Here is a 23802-nt window from a genome sequence, read left to right as displayed (position 1 = left end):
TGTTGACAGTTGATATCATTAGAATTTTTTTATTTACTCATAATGAAAATCAGCCTACTTTACTCCTATCTATTACTCCTAATTTTGCCTCATATCAGCACTGAACAAGTCTACTACCTATTTTACAAGAAATGTATCAGTTGAATATTCTTAATCTACCCAGCCTATATATACCCAGTTCCTTCAACTAGTCCTTTTGTGGTATAAGAATTAGTCATTACTGGCTGGGCGTGGTGGCTCATGCCTGTAATCCCATCACTTTGGGAGGCTGAGGTGGGCAGATCACGAGGTCAGGAGATTGAGACCATCCTGGCCAACATAGTGAAACCCCATCTCTACTAAAAATACAAAAAAATTAGCAGGGCGCGGTGGCGGGCACCTGTAGTCCCAGCTACTCGGGAGGCTGAGGCAGGAGAATTGCTTGAACCCGGGAGGCAGAGGTTACAGTGAGCTGAGATCGCACTACTGCACTCCAGCCTGGCGACAGAGCAAGACTCCATCTCGGGGGTTGGGGGGGAAAGAATCAGTCATTACTTAAGTTCTTAAGTAATAACCAACATTGAGTGAGTACTTACTATATGCTAGATATTATTCTAAGTAGTGTTATGTATTAACTCATCTAATACAAAAATTCCATAAGGTATGCACTACTCTTAAGGAGGGGTATAAGTAATGTCATCCCAGGACATCGTAAATGCAAAGCAGTATTTCTGGAGCCTGGAAGGCCAGCATCTTGAAATAAAATCTGTACCTTTTATCATTCATTGGCACAAGGTCATGTTACTTATATATGCAGCTGTGGCAGAATTAGATGGGATAGGAATGGTTTTAGGAATCAGAGAGACCTAGGTTCTAATCTCAGCCATACGTATTACTAGCTAGGTTATCTTAAGTCAATGACTTAGCTTCTCTAGGCCTTCATTTCCTGATTTGCAAAATGTTGATGATGATATCTTCCTTAAAGAGTAGTCATTTAGGTTAAATGATTTGATAAATATAAAGCACTTATTATTATACCTAGTACATAAATATTCATTTTATATTTCACTATCCTCTTTCCTACGCCCTGCCTTCCAACATACACATTCCCATTGTATACATGCTACCATGAATTCAACAATTTAGATGTAATCTAAGGGAAAAAAATGCAGACATTTCCAACCTGCTACCCCTACTATGGCCTAATTTAACGTAATATTGGTCTTTTTTCTAATAAAGAGAACTAAACTTAGATTCTGTTTTCTGTGTTTAGATTTTACAGGATACATGGAATTTTAGGTTCGGGAACTAGTGACAATTACACTAATCAACAGCCAATTTATCAGATTTATTAGCAAGTTCCAAATTTAAATAATATTTCTGGAAATTAAAACCCATGCAATAGTCTGTATTTCCTTGGCATTTAAAAGTTCATTACTTTGGCTTTCTAGACTTGTCTAAAAGGTAACAGACAAAAAAAAAAAAAAAACGCAAACGTATTAGAAAAGAATTAATATGTGTTTACCTGCCTCATTAATTGCCTTGAACACATTTGCCTCAATCTTAAGAGTTGGGAATCAATTAACGTTATGATTATTTAAATATTTAACTAGGTCTTAGCCTACAATACTTCTAATATTTCTCAGGTAGGGGGTACATGTGCATGTGTGTGTGTGTGTGTGTGTGTGTGTGTGTGTGTGTGAGAGAGAGAGAGAGAGAGAGAGAGAGAGAAATAAATATTTTTACTAGAGGTTGCAGGGTGATGAGGGTACCTGGAGTGCCAAGAATATTTAAGTACCAGAGTGGGTTAGAAATGCTTGTCTTTGCACAGCCTCAGCCTCAGGGTATATTTTTGTGCCTGTCATTATATTAGTTCACTAATATAAATTAGGGAGTCTTTAATGACAGTGCAAACATTTTCTATCTGAGTAAATTCCCACTAGAGGCATTTTCAATGACTGATTAGTCAGTCTGGTAGCACTTTAATTTTTTTCTCTCATTTCATTTTTTACATCTGCTACTGAATTACTGAATCTGAATTATAACACTAAAAAATTAAATTATAGCTATCTGGTTCTTTATTACAGCTTTCTTCCTTGTACTCCATAAATAACCTTTTAAGCTCAGTGTACTCTCTTGAGTTATATGTAGGAGAAACTTTCCTCACAAATCTTATTTATCTACTTGAAAAATATACATATACTTTTTCCCTGGCTTCAAGCAAATATATGATAGTGGCCTGATCCTCATTCAAAACATTTTAAATGACAGACTTTCTCTAATACATAATTTTAAGAAAAGTAAAGTATAAGATAAATATTTTAAGTAACAGTTTGAATGGAAAGACTTTTCAATTACACAGCATATGAGAGAACAGATACGCATGCAAGAAAAAAAAAATCACAGTATTCCAGTGACATTCTCTAGACCATACTCAGAATGTGTAATTCTATGTAAATATAAAAGCATTTCCAGGAAATTGTGGATTTTTTTCTGAATTAAATGTTTCTATTAATTGTAACCACTGACGAAGTAACACAGCACTTCTTACATCTTTGCTCCAAGAAAGACCAAGTAAGAATTTACTCCTGCAAGTCTATATGTGAATAGGCCCAAACATGATTATACAAGTACCCTGTAATTTTCCTTAACTGAATATATTTAGTTGAAGAATTACTATCAGCGGAGCGGCATACCATTAAAGTGACTCATCCAGAAAGCATATGTAAAAAACAAAAGAACATTACAAACATCCTGAACAATAGACACTGTTGTATTCTTTCTCAAGTGCATTTATAAGTTACTTTCATTTTATATGAATGCTGTACCTGGAAATGAAGCAAATGTGTTTATACAGTAACAATAGCAAAAGCTCATCACTGTGAGCTTCTTTGGCCTTTAAAGAAAATAAATGGTAAATGGCACCCAAATGAAAAATCCCTATAATGAAAAAAATGTGAGAAAATTACTCATTCTTAGGGGGGAAAAAAAACCTGTTAAAAAGTCACCTTCACAGAAAACAACTAGAATTCTTATTCCATAAAACGTAAAAATACGCATTCCAAATAGGTGTTCATAAGTACCATCATTTACTCCTCTAACATGCGCCCTTGGGAATAAAGTGCAGTTTTTCTCAACTGGATTCATAATGTTGTCTGAACTGATGCTGATAGCAGAGGAAATCCAATAAGAAAACATGAAAGCTGCATTCTATGATTTAACTCTTAAAACTTCGCCAAGTACATTTCAATGTCTGAGTTCATACATTTGTACAAGTTCTCAGCCTGAAAACTTCGGTCTGACTGCATGTTTAAAAAAATAAAGACAGACTTCTAACAAAAAGAAAACAAGGAGGAAGGGAAAGTTTGAAACTGTCTAAGTAATAATTTGCAATAAGAAAATTCTGAAGCCTGAGCACCAAACTAACAGTAGTGGACAGACAGTCAAGCTGCCCCTTGAAGAATCCCAGTCCCTTCTCCTGCTGTCTCTTCTGCAAGTGTTATTCTGCCTGCAGCAAATACTATGCATGAATTTTTAAATCACAGGCTGAAAAACAAACTGAAATCTCCTACCCTTCTTGACAGTCTTAGCTCAAGGCCAGGACTAGGAAGTAATAAAGCGATGCAGGATAAAGTCTTGTTGGAATAGTTTGTTCTCGTCAAGAAAAATCTTTTTAAAAAATCATTTGGTCATTTTGTAATAAAAGATGCCCCACCCACCTACAACTCAAACTGGAATAATTTTTTTTTTTTTTTTTTTTTTTTTTTTTTTTTTTTTTTTTTTTTTTTTGAGACTGAGTCTGGCTCTGTCGCCCAGGCTGGAGTGCAGTGGCCGGATCTCAGCTCACTGCAAGCTCCGCCTCCCGGGTTCACGCCATTCTCCTGCCTCAGCCTCCGGAGTAGCTGGGACCACAGGCGCCCGCCACCTCGCCCGGCTAGTTTTTTGTATTTTTTAGTAGAGACGGGGTTTCACCGTGTTAGCCAGGATGGTCTCGATCTCCTGACCTTGTGATCCGCCCGTCTCAGCCTCCCAAAGTGCTGGGATTACAGGCTTGAGCCACCGTGCCCGGCTAAACTGGAATAATTTTAATAGGTCAAGTCTTATCGACTTGATATTGGTCTATCCTGAATTGTCTCCTCCTGGAGATTTTATTTAAATGGCTGGAATGGCATTCTTCTCAATAAAAAAAAAAGCTTGTCAGGAGCTTCAAATGCTAATAAATCCTTTATGACAATCCCATACTAATGTCTTCACTTGTCAAACCTATGTAATGCATTCTTCTTTAACCTTGGAACTAGAACACTAATGATAAAAGTGTAGGTTGTCAAAGGAGGCTACTTAATATAACAATAGAAAGGCTTAAAATAAATTAGTAAAATCATGGAAAAGCAAGGACTATGGAAAATGTAGACTTGTTGACTAAAACTAGAAAGAACAAAATCCTAGTTTAAGAAATCTGAAATTACTAGTCTGTAAAATTTGGAATTTTCAGTATATGTTTATAGGTGTATTTAGTTGTGAACTACAATAATTGAGTAAACAGTACTGAAGAAAGGTCACAAAGAACAAACAGGTAGAAAACAACTTATATTCAATACTGTCAAACAATGTTTTGACAAACTAGATGCGATAAATGAACACTGCTTCACACCAACCAAAACGACTGCCTGCTTCTTGAATATAAGCATTCACAAATGCTTTTATCTGAGCAATCACTTAATGATAACTTTACTAATATACCCTTACTTCTGATAAATGATATCTTCAATAAGTTGTGAAAAGATCATACAGATTGATAAAATATTTGAATAGATACTGTCTTCCACATTACTATTTGGCAAGAATTAAGTACACATAAATAGTGTTTCCATAAAGCTATAATGCTGTATTAAAAGAATGTTAGCCTTGTTGAGTGCAATTTTTGTGATCATGGGTAAATTTTTCATGAACTTTATTCCTGAACTCTTCAGGGAAATTAATAGGACTATATGTAGATTCTTGCACTTGACAGAGTTTTGAGGAACAAGTTTAATGCATGAAGTCCACAGGTATGTAACATATACAAAGCCACGAATTTTCACCCAAACTGAATGCAGATTGTTGAGATCAGTGCTGAGGTCATACTGCTGAAGCCATTAGAGTCCATTCCACATTAGTGCTGCCTGGATTAGCAATATTTCTCCTGCGTAATAGGGTTATAGGTCAGACAAAAGACACTTCAAAGGATATAGTAAGCCTATGGTTGTATTTATTTTCCTTATTTATTAACTGTGGATATTAATAGGATTACTATATGCCCTGAAATAAGAAATTGGCAATACAAACTAAAGCAATTAGATAATACAATTGTAGTAGGTTTTTAAGTTCCTCACTACTGAAAGCAGTCCCTAAATAAAGCAAGTCTTGATTAGTTATCTGGGCATTATCACCTCATAAATTTATTATACTTTATGTAGTTTTGTCTACTAACAAAATAATGGATTTTTTAAAAAAACTTTGAGACGAAAGGCCGGGCGCGGTGGCTCAAGCCTGTAATCCCAGCACTTTGGGAGGCCTAGACGGGTGGATCACGAGGTCAGGAGATCGAGACCATCCTGGCTAACACGGTGAAACCCCGTCTCTACTAAAAATACAAAAAACTAGCCAGGCGAGGTGGCGGGCGCCTGTAGTCCCAGCTACTCCGGAGGCTGAGGCAGGAGAATGGCGTAAACCCGGGAGGCGGAGCTTGCAGTAAGCTGAGATCCAGCCACTGCACTCCAGCCCGGGCTACAGAGCAAAACTCCGTCTCAAAAAAAAAAAAAAAAAAAAAAAAAGAATTTGAGACGAAATTTGAGAGGTAGGTAGGGTCTTCTAGGACACCGTAAGGAGTTTAGGTTTCACCTTAAGTGTAGTGAGAAACCGCTGAAAGACTTCAAGCCGGATAAATTGATAACATTTCTTTCTTTTTTTTCTTTTTTTTTTTTTTTTTCAGCCCAGAGGTCTTTTATTTATTTATTCTTTTAACACCTATTATGCCATGAATTCATAGGGAATAGGTTCCAGCAGCTCAGGCTCCTTCCCATTGGTTCTCACAAAGTGTGCCTCTCTGGGTGGAGCAGGCTGGCACTTAAGTTGAACCCAGGTACCTTTCTCTTTGGCTTCTTTCTTTTTCTGATCATTTTCCTTCACGCGTTTCAGGAAGCTATCTCGGCTCTTAGAGTGCTTAATGTGCTTAATACGCACATTAATTGTCTTGGCAAGAATCTTGACCTTAACTTGTTTGTTTACAACAATGCCAACAGCATGCTGGGTAACATTGTAGACTCTTCCAGTTTTGCCATGGTAACACTTGTGGGGCATTCCTTTTTGAACAGTACCCATTCCCTTGATGTCTACGATATCACCTTTCTTATAGATTCGCATATACGTGGCCAAAGGAACAACTCCATGTTTTCTAAAAGGCCTAGAGAACATATATCTGGTGCCTCTCCTCTTTCCCTTTGTGTTCGTCGTTTTGGCGAATTACTGGAAGATGGCGGTTCCCGCCCAAAGGCTTTTTTTTTTTTCTTAGACATAGTCTCGCCCTATCTCCCAGGCTGGAGTGCACTGGCGTGATCTCGGCTCACCACAACCTCTGCCTCCCAGGTTCAAGTGATTCTCCTGCCTCAGCCTCCTGAGTAGCTGGGATTACAGGCACGTGCCACCACGCCCGGCTAATTTTTGTATTTTGAGTAGAGAAGGGGTTTCACCATGTTGGCCAAGATGGTCTCCATCTCCTGACCTCATGATCTACCCACCTTGGCCTCCCAAAGTGTTGGGATTACAGGTGTGAGCCACTGTGCCCAGCCACAAAGGTTGTTTTCAAAACGTCGTCTTCTCTGAGACCCAAATAAATATCTGGGCTATGTTTTTCAGAATTCTCCATCTATTCATATACGTTCCTGAAAAGTCCTTCCACCCCAGCAAAAAGGGAATAAAACACAAAGAAGGGCTAAATACACTTTTGTGTAATTTAAATAGCAACTGGTCTCAAAAGTCATGTTCAAAGAAAGGCTGCTGAAATTTTTAATTCATCTACACAGGTGGGAAAATATTTGGCAAAGCAAAGATTAATAAAAGGCCCAGACTTTCAAGTGTTCTGGCAAAAACATATACAAGCACAAATACACATACAATCTGGCTAAAGGCCCTGAAATACTCATTTTGAAATGAATATTTCATTTATGAATGATCCCTAGTGATCATTTATGAAACAAGGGAAAGGAAACTGAAAACATTCACTAATACAAGTACTATGAGATAATGTCTTCAATATGGAAGTTCCTCAAGTAGACATATGTATACATTGCTTGGCTAGACTAGATAAGGGATTGGTGAACTACTGCCTGTAGGCCATATTTGGCTGGCTGCCTGTTTTCCTATGGCCTGTGAACTAGGAATGCTTTTTACATTTTTAAATGGCTGAAAAAAAAAATCAAAAGAAGGATAGCATTTTGAGACACATGAAAAGTATATGAAATTTAAATTTCAGTGTCCGTAAATAAAGTTTTATTGAAAAACAGCCAGGTTCCTTCATTTACATATTGCCTATGGCTGCTTTTGGACTACAAAGGCAGTCCTGAGTCCTTGTGACAGGGACTGTGTGTAGTCTGCAAGCCCTAAAATATTTAATATCTGGCTCTCTGCAGAAAAAGTTTGTGGATCCATGTTCTAGATTAATAAAAATGCCCCCTTGGGGAGGGATATCAGCAATTTAGTCCAGATCTCTCATGAGGATATGGAAACTGAGAGAAATCAAAAATGGATTGCCTAGGTATACACCGCCAGGCCTCTGGATTTCTTTCTTTTCTTTTCTTTTTTTTTTTTTTGAGATGGAGTTTCACTCTTGTTGCCCAGGCTGGAGTATGCAATGGTGCGATATCGGCTCACTGCAACCTCCACCTCCCAGGTTCAAGTGATTCTCCTGCCTCAGCCCACGTCTGGCTAATTTTTTTTTTTTTGGTATTTTTAGTAGAGACAGGGTTTCTCCATGTTGGTCTGGCTGGTCTCGAACTCCCGATCTCAAGTGATTCACCCACCTCAGCTTCCCAAAGTGCTGGGATTACAGGTGTGAGCCACTGCACCTCTGGATTTCTTGATGCCTCTATAACCATAATGCAACTGAGTCTCCTTGCAACAATTCTTTGCATCCTTCTGAGGATAAAATGTATATTGTGAATTCCATAATGTGGAGTTGATTATATAAGTTTATCCTGCTGAATGTATCAATAGAATGTTAATTTAACAGGATGGAAAAAAAGCATTTTTTTTTATAGAGTTAGTACAATGCCACAGACAGCTATGATCAAAGCAGGCTGGCAAAATTTATTTTGTAAATCCTCAAATTAAATAAATAAAATATAAAAGCAACAGACACATGCAGAAACTCAAAGCCAGGTCCTGTATCCCAGTCAGTATAAAAGGAAAAACCAGCCACTATACTGCAACATGAAATTCAGTCTCCATGGCCAAATTATCACTTCTGAAAATAACACAGAGGAGTCCAAATCAAATTCTCCATTATCCCATCTCATAGCTTCCTTTTAGAATTGATCAAAATGCATCCTAAATAACTTATCTCTTTGTCATTACCATGGGTTTTAAAATGATACTACAGTACATTCCAGGAAGTTGCCAAGTTACAAATCCCAGTGTTGTACAGACAGACACACAAACACACACACATGCACACACTCATTTCATCCTATAGAATATATCTTGTTATTATGCCAGTTTTACATATGAAAAACCTGAGACAAAGAGAGATTAAATAATTTCCTCAAAGTCATGTAACTAGTAAGTGGCAGAGACAATATTTGAAGTTATGGAGTCTCATGTGTGTTTTTAACTAACATGCTCTACTGCCTGCTGAGAATAAGGCAAGATTTAGTTCAGCAGTATTTCCAAGTATGGGAAGTATAAGGTGAACCTGGTACCTGAAGTTCTTTTAGGCCCTGAAATTTAACACATAGTTCTGTTAATGGCATAGCAATGCAATAGCAAACAAGGAAGTGAGAGGGGAACAAACCACTGTCTTTGCCCCATGGAAGCCTTACTGTAGGGAGGTTAAGACAAGCAAATACAAAGATGTATAAATTGATGGGAGTATCAGTCAGATGATAACACACTGAAGAGTTAGTAGGAAGAAAATAATTTGTAAACAGGAGGAGATGTAATGTCTTCTTTGAGATATGTGGCAGTAAATGAAAATAATATTTTTCCATCTTCAGTCAAGAATAAGAGATGTTTATCTGAGAACATGGTAGCTGGACTCAGGGATTTGAGGAGAACAAACCTAGTTTGGAATTGCTGTTGTGGGGAAAAAGAGAGAATTAGAATTAAATGAAAAGCTACCCCAACGCCATTAGGAGGCTAAGGTTAGAAATTACGGAACAACGGATTCCATCAGGTAGACCGTGTGACTTCTGTCATGTATGCAGGAGTTGGGATTGGAACAGAGCAACAGGAATATCAGGGTGTGGATGGCAGAAGGCTAAAGGAGGGGGGCTTGAGGCAAGTATGGGGATTCTACAGTGCTAGACAGTGTGTAGGTTATGTGGCAAATGAAGCTTGAGGGAAGCAAATAGTTTGGGAGAAAAGAAAGAGGGGCTGGGCGTGATGGTTCACACCTGTAATCCCAGCACTTTGGGAGGCCGAGGCGGGCAGATCACCTGAGGTTAGGAGTTCGAGACCAGCCTGACCAACATGGTGAAACCCCATCACTACTAAAAATACAAAAATTAGCCGGGTGTGATGGCACATGCCTGTAATCTGTTACTTTGGAGGCTGAGACAGGAGAATCGCTTGAACCTGGGAGGTGGAGGTTGCAGTGAGCTGAGATCACGCCACTGCACTCCAGCCTGGGTGACAGAGTGAGACTCTGTCTTATAAATAAATAAGATGAGGAAGGGTAAGGGTAAGGTCATAATGAGGGCAACAGAAAAACAGGTGCCAGAGGCAAGGGCTGTGTGAGGATGGTTGTGGGTACAAGGGCACATTCAGAGCTTGAGATCTTGGTGCTGGCTACATTGTCATGTGTGATGACAAAGTCTGATGTTTACATGCTATGGGGGAAGCTGAAATGGAGAGAATAACTCATGATGACCAAATCAAGGCTAAGGATCTTTGAAGCCAAGTTGTATATTGAGGCATCATTTTCAATGGTGAAGTCATCAACATTCATATTTTTTTTTTAACTAAATAAACATTTATTTCTGGCTTTGTGAATTGCTTTTGTATTTTGTAATTTCTTTTTTTCTTGGAGGATGTTTTTGTGTCGTTTGTTCTGACGGAAGGTTATGAAGTAAGAGAAGAGGTCTGTGGAAGAGGGTATGATTAGCATATGGTGAAAATCAGATTTTTGCAGAGCAATATTTTATCTCTCTGAGGGAATGCAGATTGATAAAATTTTTGTTTTGGTTCTTTGAATCATGTACGCACAAACATCGTGAACAATTTTGTTTCCCATATTTTCAAAGTAGATAATATTAAAATAATTGGTAATACTTTCAAAATGTGAATGGCGTGTTACTGTAAAAATTGTTTTTCAGTTATTTAAATTTCACTGAACTCATAAGTTACACAGATACACCAGGTTATTTTTAACAGTGCTGTAAGCTTGAAGAGCTACAGTGAATTATTCTTAATTATATATACACTGTTTACTTACCATGTTTATTTTTAAATGGCTGCAGTTTTCAGATACGAATACATAATGGTAAAATAATAAAACAGTACATCCAGATGTTGAGAGATAACTGAACTATTCCCTGAGTTCGATCCACATATGTTTTGTAAGCCAATTAACTCTTCTGAACCTCTGGAGGGTACCAATAAGAACCCTTTCAAGAATAATTTACTCAAAAAAAAAAAAAAAAAAAGGCCAGGCGCGGTGGCTCAAGCCTGTAATCCTAGCACTTTGGGAGGCCGAGACGGGTGGATCATGAGGTCAGGAGATCGAGACCATCCTGGCTAACACGGTGAAACCCCGTCTCTACTAAAAAAAAAAAAAAAATACAAAAAACTAGCTGGGCGTGGTGGCAGGTGCCTGTAGTCCCAGCTACTTGGGAGGCTGAGGCAGGAGAATGGTGTAAACCCGGGAGGCGGAGCTTGCAGTGAGCCGAGATCCGGCCACTGCACTCCAGCCTGGGCGACACAGCGAGACTCCATCTCAAAAAAAAAAAAAAAAAAAAAAAAAAAAAAGCCTGAAAAAATTAATATGCCTCAGAATGTATCCAAAGAAGTCCAGTAAACAATTTCTTTAGACCTCTGACCTAACGTATAGACTATTGACTAGACAGATTTTTACCCAATAAAACAGACGGCAAATTTGTCATGTACCTTTAGGATTTGCTTTGATGAAATTCTAAAGTTTCCCTCACAGGAGTCTTCAGGGAATGTATAACAAATGTGAGACAGCACAGTAACAGCAAAAAGAAAGTTGGTCTTGGAGTCAGAAGACCCAATTCCCACTTCCTTTACATATGCCTTTGGGCAAGACACCTAAACCACTTTGAGTCTCAGTTTTCATACCTGCAGAACAGGAATAATATCACTTGCCTCTCTGATCTGGTGGGGTGGTTATAAAGATACAAATTGGCCAGGCTTGGTGGCTCACACCTGTAATCCCAGCACGTTGGGAGGCCAACGCGGGTGGATCGCCTGAGGTCAGGAGTTCTAGACCAGCCTGACCAACATGGTGAAACCCCTTCTCTGCTAAATACAAAAAATTAGCCAGGAGTGCTGGCACGCGCCTGTAATCCCAGCTACTTGGGAGGCTGAGAATCTCTAGAACCTGGGAGGCAGAGGTTGCAATGAGCCAAGATTGCACGATTGCACTCCAGCCTAGGCAACAAGAGCCAAACTCCATTTAAAAAAAAAAAAAAAAAAAAGATACAAATGGGTCTGAGACTCTTTGTAAAGTGTTTGTAATATAAAAATCTTTACTTGATGGTATTATAAATGCTGCAATAAGAAAATTGTGCTTGGCAGGAGGATGGAGCCAAAAGAGATCTCTGGCTCCTTCCTTTTAAGTTTCTACACATAAAGGGAATACTTAGAAAGAAAACCCCAGTACATGGAATATATTTAACATAGGAAACTTTCCAAAAATGTCTCTAATCTACAGCAAAGGATATTTGCATTTATTATAATTCTGTCAACTCATAAAAATAATTATGGTTGATTTCAGACCCATAGTATATAAGAATTCTGAGTACATTTATTGTAATATCTGTGAAGATTTCTTATCAATATTTGAAAAGAAATTACTACTTGACACATGGAAAAACTGTTTGAGGCCAATACCATAATACTGCTTCAACTCCAAATAAAGATCTCTTTCATGCTAAATACTTCTATAGAGCAAGATGGCAGCTCTTCCTTTGCTTCATTTGCTGTGTTCTATTCTCCTTCCCACCATTCAAATGGAAGCATTCCCCAAGATCCCCTGTTCTTTTCTCTATAAACGCTATCTTAATGCATTGCTCTTACATCAAGGCTTTTGTTATTATATATAACTGAAGACCCCCAAATCTCTATACCCAAACCCCAACCTTTTATTTGAGGAATGGTCTTCTAGTCTCACATAAAAGTAAACATGTAATTGAGTGTCCCATGTCTGCATAAGCATCATATCCAAACCTGAGCAGACCACCTTCTCTCAGAAACCAAATCTATTTCTGATTATCCTGTTTTCCCCAGTGGCATCACTACTCTTCCAGCTGTCACTGCTTAAAACCACAGAGTTAGCTTTTACTCTTTATCTTTTGTATTAACCATAACCAGCCAGTCACCAAGTCTCATCAATCATTTTCAAAATGCCTTTGTTTTCTACCTTTGTCTGTGCATTGCAGCTGCCACTTTTAGGAAGTGCATCTCACCTAAAGGTTGGAACACTGCAACTGTTCTAGATGCATTCAATCCATATCACATAATGCTTCCAGAAAAAAAAAAAAATTCTTAAGACATTGATGTCACCATATCACTACTTGATTCAATGATTAAAATTAAAACCTTCGATTACATTTGAAGTCTCCAAAGCTACCATAGGTTACAGAATGCAATTAGAAACTAACGAATATGACTAACATCCTGAACATGAATTAAGAGGTTTTTAGAATTGAACACATTTAACTAATACAAATTAGTAGGAAATGGCAGTGCTATTCCAAATATAAAAAATAGTCACAATTTCCATGGTAAATATGAAAAGGAAGAGTTTTTATAAACCCCACATACCAGCCTTATTGTCTCTGGGGAATTAAAAGTGCACCTGTGACCTTTTGGCACACACATGGACTCAGCTATACATAGATGGACAAGGGTATAACAGCATTACATTGCTTCTTTCTCTCTGTGGCATGGGTTATAAGCTATGATTTAAACTGTTTCTTTAAATATGCAAATCACATTTCATGCATAGATCCCACATTGATCTTGCAAAGACCAGCTCTCAGCTACATTTTTAGCATGACATAGAGAGAGAAATCTCAATTTTGCTAAGATAATCTTCTTTTATTGCATTTCTACAGTTTCCTCTTTACAAATTGTTACTAGTGTCACCCTTTAATGAGTAGTGAGGTACAGGGATTCTAATTTTATTTGAGATTTTATTCATTTAGGGGAAAAAAGTTCTCTCTATTATTTTTCAGAAATAGAAAAACTATGTCTTATTTACAGAATTGTAAACTGCTCATTTTCTTTTCTCCATTAGCACAATATTGCTGCCTAATAAAGGGTACGATCTGAGAAAGAAAACAGTGAGCATACACTAATGAGTAGTATCAGAGCAACAAGCGAAGTTGCAAAACACTTTTTTCACTTGTCTTACTTATCATACATCAACAGACTTCATTTTCTACATGAATTCTCTCCCCACAAAAATAGTATTTTCAAATTTTCTACCATACACACAGAATCAAGCATATGACCTCAATCATTTTAGGATCCAGGGCCTCCTATATTTGCAGCTAAAGTTTAAGTATTAGGAAAACTACCATTTTCTCCCTATGATTTGCTGCGTGCACCTGCTGAATCTTCTAATATAAAACCAGGGGCAGGATTTAATAATATATATAGTTTAAGGGCCAGAAACAGTGGCTCATGCCTGTAATCCCAACACTTTGGGAGGCTGACGTGGGGGGATCGCTTGAGCCCACAAATTTGAAACCAGCCTGGCCAATATAGTGAGAGCTCGGCTCTATGAAAAATTAAAAAATTAGCATAGCATAGTGGCACATGCATGTGGTCCCAGCTACTTGAGAGGCTGAGGTGAGATGATCACTTGAACCTGGGAGGTGGAGTTTGCAGTGAGCTCATATAGCGCCACTGCACTCCAACCTGGGTGACAGAGCAAGATCCTGTCTCAAAAATATTTGCCAAAAAATTTTTTTAAAATTGTTTAAGGATCTAAACATTTGCCCACAAATAACTTGGATTTTTAAAAACTGGATCTCAATTTTACAGTCAGTTTTACATAATCATGCCTTATATTAACTAACCTAAATTCAGCAACTGGGTTTTACTTTTTGATTATTACCTTTTCTTATATGATCTAAAAAAATCTTCTTGATTTGCTTCACTATTCACTTTGCAACTTTGACTTTGTAAGACTTGGAATAAACTAAGACCTGTTTGGGATAAGTCTTTAAAAGCTTTCTCTTAGTGTCACCCTGATTAAATCTTTCACAATCATTTTATCAAAAAAATTATATTTCTATCACATCCTTGAAGGTAAGGGGTACATTTTGTACTTCTCAATGAGCCTAGTATATTGTGTTATACTAAGTAGGAGTAAATATATATTGGGTGAAATGAACAAACATGTTATTATCCAATGGTTTAATCACTAATCAGTTAAGAATAAACTATATGAACTACTAAATAATAAATGAATAGGGAAATATCCTTATAATATTCACATATCATGTTGACCCACACGCTTTTTGTGAGTTTTTTTTTTTTTAAACGAAGTCTTACTTTGTCACCCAGGCTGGAGTGGAGTGGCGTGATCTCAGTTCACTGCCACCTCCGCCTCCCGGGTTCAAGCAATTCTGCCTCTGCCTCCCAAGTAGCTGGGATTAGCGGCACCTGCCACCACGCCCGGCTCATTTTTAAAAATATTTTCAGTAGAGACAAGGTTTCACCATGTTGGCCAGGCTGGTCTTAAACTCCTGACTTCAGGCAATCCGCCACTCTTGGCCTCCCAAACTGCTGGGATTACAGGCGTGAGCAACCACGCCTGGCCGATTTTGTGAGTTTTCTACCGTGCTCAGAATACTCCATTCAGTGCCATGAATAGCTAACACGTTTTGTCAATTCTGATTATATTAGGTGAATGAATAAAGGTGATATAAATTTTAATATTAATATTTTCTGTATTGTTATGACATATACATTAACTGTAACTACTGGAATATATACATACACACATATATACATACACACACACACACACACAAATACACACACATTTCTACTGATTAAAATCCTTGAGGGAATTTTCCTGAGACTCCCTTGACTGCCTGAGTATTTACATTACTTACTTTAAAACATATACTCGGCTGGGTGAGGTGGCTCATGCTTGTAATCCCAGCACTGTGGGAGGCCGAGGCGGGTGGATCACCTGAGGTCAGGAGTTCAAGACCAGCCTGGCCAACATGGTGAAATCCCATCTCTACTAGAAGTACAAAAAATTGGCCAGGCGTGGTGGCAGATACCTGTAATCCCAGCTACTCGGGAGGTTGAGGCAGGAGAATCACTTCAATCTGGGAGGTGGAGGTTGCAGTGAGCTGAGATTGTGCCATTGCACCCAGCCCAGGCAACAAGGCATGACTCCGTCTCAAACAAAACACAACAAAACAAAACAAAAACAAAAAATGTATACTCATTCCTCAATCTTCAGAAACAGGTCCTGGCATGTTTTAAATTATATTATGGAATTCTTAATGTGGTATTTATTTTTACAATCTTACACTCCAGTTTACAGTGGAAGGAACATTCCACTAATAACAACTACAGACTTCCAAGTCTTCCTGGGCCATTCTTTCATTCACTCATTAGATATGGGTAACATTTGGGAGGTGGTACTATAATGACACGTTTTAGCTCTTCTTTCTCTTAGTGCCTAAAAAATGTATAGTCTGCCCTGCACCATAAGCATCTGAGTCTCTTATACTGCTAAGTACATCTTATCTGTTAATCTTATCTATTCAATAAGCATGTAAGTTCCTCTAGAGCAGCTGTGTCATATTTTTCTCATAGGACCTACTATGATTAGGCACCACCAGAAGCCCTCCATACTTATCTCTGATGTTAAAATTAAGATTGCCAACAAAATTATGTTCAGATCATCATTAGATTCTCTTGCAGATAGTCTATGTACTATTGGTAACATAATATTAACAACAGAAACAAGACAGATGCCTTCAATTATTTAGGTTTTTTCCTTAAAAATACATTAATTGGGTAAAATGACAATAGCTTATGGGAGTTGAGGTCATCTTGAGAAAAAAAAAATTCAACATATAAACACTCAATGGTCCATTTTTATGCTGTAGAAAGGAGAGAAAATGATGGACTCAGAACATGAAGTTAACATTTCTAGTGGATATGAGTGAGCAGCAGTAAAGTTTTTAATACACTAAGCATGACAAATATAATTAGAAAATCACACAAGGTCAATTAATCAAAGAGGTCAAAGTAGGTGTCCAGAAGACATGATATACATGTTAAATATCTTAACTGAAAAAGTATAAATAATATTCATTTGCTAACCTTTTTGATGTAGAGCTGAGGTATCCTATATGAGTTAGGCTCCAATTGGCTATCTGCAGACCCTTCCTTGCATATAACCCACACATGAAGTGTACTCTCTAAACCAGTTTCTAGATTGATTTCTAGATTTGTTTCTAGAATTTAAACATTCATGAAGGAATCTAATTAGAGAAGGCTTTTGGAATGAGTTCCTATCATTTAAGATTGTTTACGCATGCCTAATTAGAGAGTAAATTTAAAGTGACTTTAGCAAGTATTTTTCAAGCAGTCAACACTGTTTTTGCATAAATGGCAAGTTTTTTTTTTTTTAAAGCACCATTTCTTGGTTCACATAATATTTAATTAGAGTAAATAACTGCACCAATAAGTACAACTGCCATGTAAGTGAGGTTTGGAGAATAAGCACAATTGATTCGTGATAAGCCAAAATCTCAGATGTTGAGAGTAGAAGTACCAGGGTGTACTCAAGGATCCTCTACTAGCTGCAAACAGTCAGAGTGCCTTGGGCCTCAGTCAACATGTTAAATTCAGTGAAGTGCAAGCATTGATTTCTCAAGGAATGTGGCTACAAGGAGGTGGGTTTGGAGAACTTCTATCAAAAGGTGATAGAATGGCAGACAGCCCAATAAGAGATATATCCCTTATGACCCACTTTACTGAGATCATTTTTTATTCTTAGCACACTTAGATATTTTGAGTTGGGAATTTTATAAGACAGATATCTTTCTACAATGAATGACTCAAATAAGGATTAAGATGGCACTAATAATAAAGCACATCTAATCATAGAAAATCTATTCCTCTGTCAAAAATACGTTGATAAACTAGGAGAGAACATAGCATATTTCCCTTAGGAGACATATCCGTTCACCTAGAAATAATTTACTGCATTCATGAACACACACCAAAACTTAAGGAAGTAAAAGCAACATATATACAAAGCATTTCTGTTTAGCAATCTTTCCCTCAAGAATGAAAGAAGAAAATGAGTTTGTTGTTAGATTAGCACACAATTAGAGAGAAGTAAGATCATTAGAGGCAGAAAGTGGTTTATTGATGGGCCTCATTGTTCTCAGTCCATAAATGAAACCTTTGCTCCTAATGACCATAATCCCCTCCTTAATCTTGACAGTGCTAAATTACAGTTGGATATCTAATGATCTCAATCTTCTCCTTAGTTTATTAAAGCGTAAAAAGAGGAAGCAGATACTAAGTGACCTGATAATAGTTAAAGAAAGACCATATCATAATTTTACTGACTAAACTCTGTGGTAATTAGCAACAATGGCATTTGTCGCCATAGCCTAATTGAAAAACCTTGAAATGTTGAAAACTGATTATTTTCAGAAACTGACAATTAACAATTGGGAAAGGATTCCCTATTTAATAAATGGTGCTGGGAAAATTGGCTAGCCATAAGTAGAAAGCTGAAACTGGATCCTTTCCTTACTCCTTATACGAAAATTAATTCAAGATGGATTAGAGACTTAAATGTTAGACCTAATACCATAAAAATCCTAGAGGAAAACCTAGGTAGTACCATTCAGGACATAGGCATGGGAAAAGACTTCATGTCTAAAACACCAAAAGCAACAGCAGCAAAAGCCAAAATTGACAAATGGGATCTCATTAAACTAAAGAGCTTCTGCACAGCAAAAGAAACTACCATCAGAGTGAACAGGCAACCTACAGAATGGGAGAAAATTTTTGACATCTACTCATCTGACAAAGGGCTAATATCCAGAACCTACAAAGAACTCAAACAAATTTACAAGAAAAAAACAAACAACCCCATCAAAAAGTGGGCAAAGGATATGAACAGACATTTCTCAAAAGAAGACATTCATACAGCCAACAGACACATGAAAAAATGCTCATCATCACTGGCCATCAGAGAAATGCAAATCAAAACCACAGTGAGATACCATCTCACACCAGTTAGAATGGCGATCATTAAAAAGTCAGGAAACAACGGGTGCTGGAGAGGATGTGGAGAAATAGGAACGCTTTTACACTGTTGGTGGGATTTTAAACTAGTTCAACCATTATGGAAAACAGTATGGCGATTCCTCAAGGATCTAGAACTAGATGTACCATATGACCCAGCCATCCCATTACTGGGTATATACCCAAAGGATTATAAATTATGCTGCTATAAAGACACATGCACACGTATGTTTATTGCAGCACTATTCACAATAGCAAAGACTTGGAAGCAACCCAAATGTCCATCAGTGACAGATTGGATTAAGAAAATGTAGCACATATACACCATGGAATACTATGCAGCCATAAAAAAGGATGAGTTTGTGTCCTTTGTAGGGACATGGATGCAGCTGGAAACCATCATTCTTAGCAAACTATCACAAGAACAGAAAACCAAACACCGTATGTTCTCACTCATAAGTGGGAACTGAACAATGAGATCACTTGGACTCAGGAAGGGGAACATCACACACCGGGGCCTATCATGGGGAGGGGGGAGGGGGGAGGGATTGCATTGGGAGTTATACCTGATGTAAATGACGAGTTGATGGGTGCAGCACACCAACATGGCACAAGTATACATATGTAACAAACCTGCACGTTATGCACATGTACCCTACAACTTAAAGTATAATAATAATAAATAAATTTAAAAAAAAAAAAAAACAATTGGGGTAAGAGCATACCCCAAACAAATTAAATACCATCATGTGTTATAGTTAATAAGGATCTAATTTGATCAGGAAATGGTTGCTTTTCCCGAGTACATTCTACTCCACTTGATATTCAAGACATATCTATCTTTTTCATTTAATTTGAAACTAAAAAAAAGAGTAAACAATAACTTTCTCTACTTTGAAGTAGACGCAAACAAAATGAAAAAACTCAGAAATACATAATTGATGCTTCTTGAATTGCTAATGCAAAGATTATTCTATTCATTCATAGTTGACCCCAAAACAACTAAACTATGAAAAGTTGACATATGGTTTAAAGTTGTTTAAACTAATAGGCTATTACTAATTTAAATCGGTAGAAATACAAGCATTATTACATCATAGAGAATGTTTATTAAACATCAATTGCCCTAGATGTTTTACAAATTAGAAAATATAAGGCAAAAAATAGAGACAGGAAGTATAAACGGTATGAAAAATGATATTTTAACTTATATTCAATTATATTTGCAGAAAAATGTAATCGAGTAAATGAAAACATATCAGAAACTAAGATAAATTAAAAATGTTTGAACTTAAATGGTATAGAATGATCTACCATTTTCTACCCAAAAACTGGTGGGGGGTTAAAAACAGTCAAAAAACCATAAGCTGATATAAGTCAATTTGAATCATTCCTATTCGAGAAAACATGAAAAACACTACCAGTGGCCTGAAATTTAGGGAGAGTTAGAAGTGAATCTGCAAATAATGACAGGATACTTAGGTAAACAATCTAGAAATTAGAGTAAAAATTTGAACCATATATATATAACAGTAAAATTTCTTCATTTAAAATAAACATTATGAAAAAAGGAAAATTTGCTTTGGACTCAGATCTAAGGAACACTTAAGGACAAGAGCAAAACTAAGATCCTTTTGTACTTTAAGACAAAACAAGCTGGGCTCAGTGGCTCATGCCTGTAATACCAACAATTTGGGAGGCTGGGTTGGGAGGATCACTTGAGCCAGGAAGTTTGAGACTAGCCTAGACAACATAGGGAGGCTCCATCTCTACAAATAAACAAATAAAATATTAGCTGGGCATGGTTGCACAGGCCTGTGGTCCCAGCTACTAAGAAGGCTGAGATAGGAGGATCCCTTGATCCAATCATGTTGAGGCTGCAGTGAGTGGTGATAATCCCACTGCATGCCAGCCTTGGTAACAGTGTGAGAACCCATCCCCAAAACAAATAAAACACAAAACAAAAACCACAAACCAAACTATAATCTCCAGAAAATTCTCGCTCAGAATTCAAGGGTTACATTATATTAGCATTGTGCGTTAGTTTAAGCATGAAAATGAATAAAGACGGATTATATGACTTTCAGACCTTCCTTTAACAATTATGTCACATTATATGTTAAAGCAAATTTAGGAGAAATCCAAGAGATGATTCATATTTAATATGGAGTCTTATCATTAAAAATTGACTTCGATTTCTGTGCATGGGTTAATCTACTTTGGTCAGACACATTTTGTCATTCAGGATCATGTTTTCCTATTCAATAATCAAGACTTGGGCCAGGCGTGGTGGCTCACGCCTGTAATCCCAACACTTTGGGAGGCCAAAGCGGGTAGATCACCTGAGGTCAGGAATTCGAGACCAGCCTGGTCAACACAGTGAAACCCCATCTCTACTAAAAATACAAAATTAGCCAGATGTGGTGGCGCATGCCTGTAATCCCAACTACTCGGGAGGCTGAGGCAGAAGAATCGCCTGAACCTGGGAGGCGGAGGTTGCAGTAAGCTGAGATCACGCCACTGCACTCCAGCCTGGGCAACAAGAGCGAAACTCCATCTCAATAATAATAATAATAATAATAATAATAATCATCATCATCATCATCATCTAGACTTTCCCTTTATACTTCAAATAATGAAATAAACAAAAGGAAGGAACAATACTGAATGTGGTTGAGATGCTTCTCAAATATGATACTTGCTTTGTTGTAATACAATGAAGTTTGCTGTATAAATATAATTAACACTTTGAATATCATTGAAATAACTTTATCTAAATATAAATCTTTGGTACAAAGCCCAATTCAATTTTCATCTTTGTTCAAAAAACTAAACACTTGTGGACTAAAGAGACAGACATTTAATACCAATCATTTGTGTACTTTATAGAATCAGTTAATTCCATTCTAAAAACAGTTTCAGGAAAAAAAAAAAAGAAAGAGCAAAATCATTTTTGTTAAATTATGGGAAAAGTGTAATGAAAACTTGAACAAAAAATTTTGGAGGAAATTTTAAGCAAGACATTCCAGTGACTAACATGAATTAATCCCTTTACTTAACAACAACAAAAAAATTGTTTAGCTACTTCTCTATTGAATCAACTATTTTTATGTACAGCAGAGTTACTTCTGAGTAAATGTATTAGCAAGAGAAACTTGGGTTAATAAATTAAACAAATGCTCTCAGAGCTTCTACAGAGACAAGCCTCAACATTTGTGCAAATAGTATTTTTAATTAAGCTGGACCCTCCGAAGGTTTGGAAAATTATACATAATCTTTATTTAGCTGCAAGACCAAATATACATACACATTTTATAAGTTATTATTTGTTTTTACCAAATTCAGAATAAGGAATTTAAAAATGTATATATCAGGTTGAACCACAAGAAAATGCTATTTTATATTTTTAAAAATGGTGTAGTATCAGCAATTACACATGGTTTGATCTAACACAATACATTTTTGCTTCAACCATGCCATATGGTCGCAAACTTCAAATCAACTCACTATGCATATCCTCTAAGGACACTTTATACACTAGAAATGGCAGTAACATTTGCAATGGATGCATTTTTAGACAAAAATAAGACTTTAGTCAATGACCTAGTTCAACTTAAATTAGGCCATTTCAGTTTTTTTTTTTTTTAATGGAAAACAAAAATTCGTCTAAAGATGAGACAGGCAAATGCTCATATGAGTTTTATAAACCGAATGTAAAACAACAACAACAACAAAAATCCACTGAACTGTTTTTAACGATATTTGCTCCTGTTATACAAATAGATGGTACAGCAAAACTGTTTCATTATTACATATATATTATTATCAGGGTTGTTATAAGTAGTAATTATTATTCACCTGGAGACCAAAGAGAGTAAATACTTTATTTTTACATTTCCATAGATTAATTACAATACACACACACACGAATATATTTTAAGCAGCCATTAGACAATATAAGGAAAATAATGCTTTTATAGGAACTGTTTTTCACAGGGGAAGCTCTAGACAGCCAATGAGTTTAGTTTGAGGCCACAAGTTACAAAGTAGAGTTTGAAACATCCCAAAATTGGCACACCATGTTAGGACATCTACTTCTCTGTAACCATGCCAACAGTGCCATGGAGTGCCTCTTTTACCAGCTACCATCTGCTCCCACATCACTTTCCCTGTTCTCACCTCATCCCCATTGTACCATGGCCTCTCTGGCCCCACCCTGGTATCTCATTCCACTGTAATCTGCGATGGGGGGGTGGGGAGCAGATGGTGGAACAGAAGTGTTTACTAGTAAGCCCACATCTTCAAATTGTTGTTCTCTTTGCTCTCCTCAAAACCCAAGTTCAGTTATGACATTAAAGGTCATCTGAGATTTCTTTTTTTTTTTTTTTCTAAAACTAAAACTTTCAGTATGATAAAATCATACTGAAAAAGTGGGCTTGTCAGAATGAAACTTATATGCATTCAGGAATTTTTAAACAGAACTTTCACTTCCCTGGGTGGGAAGTTTAAAAAAAAAAAAAAAAAAAAAAACCCACAGAATCCTAGGAGTCAGGCCTGAACTGAACTACATGCAACAAAGAATAGCCAAGGAAATAATATTTTGACAGAAGGTGGGGTACATCTAGGAAGGAGGAAAATACATTGCATAACAAATGCAGCTTGGCAATAAATATAGGTGTAATTTTCTGCTCCCAGTGTTTATTCTGCAAAGAATCTCAAAATATAAACTATCCCCCCATTCCTATCACGAAAGGGACATATCTCTGAGAATTTATTGAATCACTGCTATGATTTTGTATGCCTGTTGAGCTGCCTATTTTCAGTTTTAACTTGTCCTTGCCAATCTTCTAAGTGGTCTATAATTCTCAACGATGAGTATTTTGCAGACGGTATATCTAATCATTCTGACATCTATAAAAGATATGCACTTGGTGAGTAAGATGAAAAATGATGGTGCAGAAATATGAAAAGTCTATCTTGGGGAAACAATAAAGCTACAACTATGGGTAAGCATATACTTTTGCCAGGGTAGTTTCTCTTCAGCGCTATACTTCCATTTATTTTATTATTGATAGTCCTGAA

At 37.0% G+C, this 23802-nt stretch overlaps 2 protein-coding genes across 7 annotated transcripts in view; both read right to left on the bottom strand.

Annotated features, from left to right (window-relative positions):
- Positions 1-23802, bottom strand: part of DIAPH2 (diaphanous related formin 2) — a 912659-nt gene that overhangs the window by 350495 nt on the left and 538362 nt on the right. The gene's annotated exons all lie outside the window — the stretch shown is intronic.
- On the bottom strand, positions 5977-6480 carry LOC126945266 (60S ribosomal protein L21-like; the record flags this gene model as incomplete). Its single annotated transcript, XM_050775149.1, has 1 exon — positions 5977-6480. A coding segment is annotated over one exon (492 nt), but the record flags the coding sequence as incomplete, so codon positions are not given.

Source organism: Macaca thibetana, chromosome X (genome assembly GCF_024542745.1).
Source record: "Macaca thibetana thibetana isolate TM-01 chromosome X, ASM2454274v1, whole genome shotgun sequence".
In the NCBI taxonomy this organism is placed as follows: domain Eukaryota; kingdom Metazoa; phylum Chordata; class Mammalia; order Primates; family Cercopithecidae; genus Macaca; species Macaca thibetana.
Note: the sequence above shows the minus strand (reverse complement) of the source record. Positions and strands in the feature narration are given on the sequence as shown.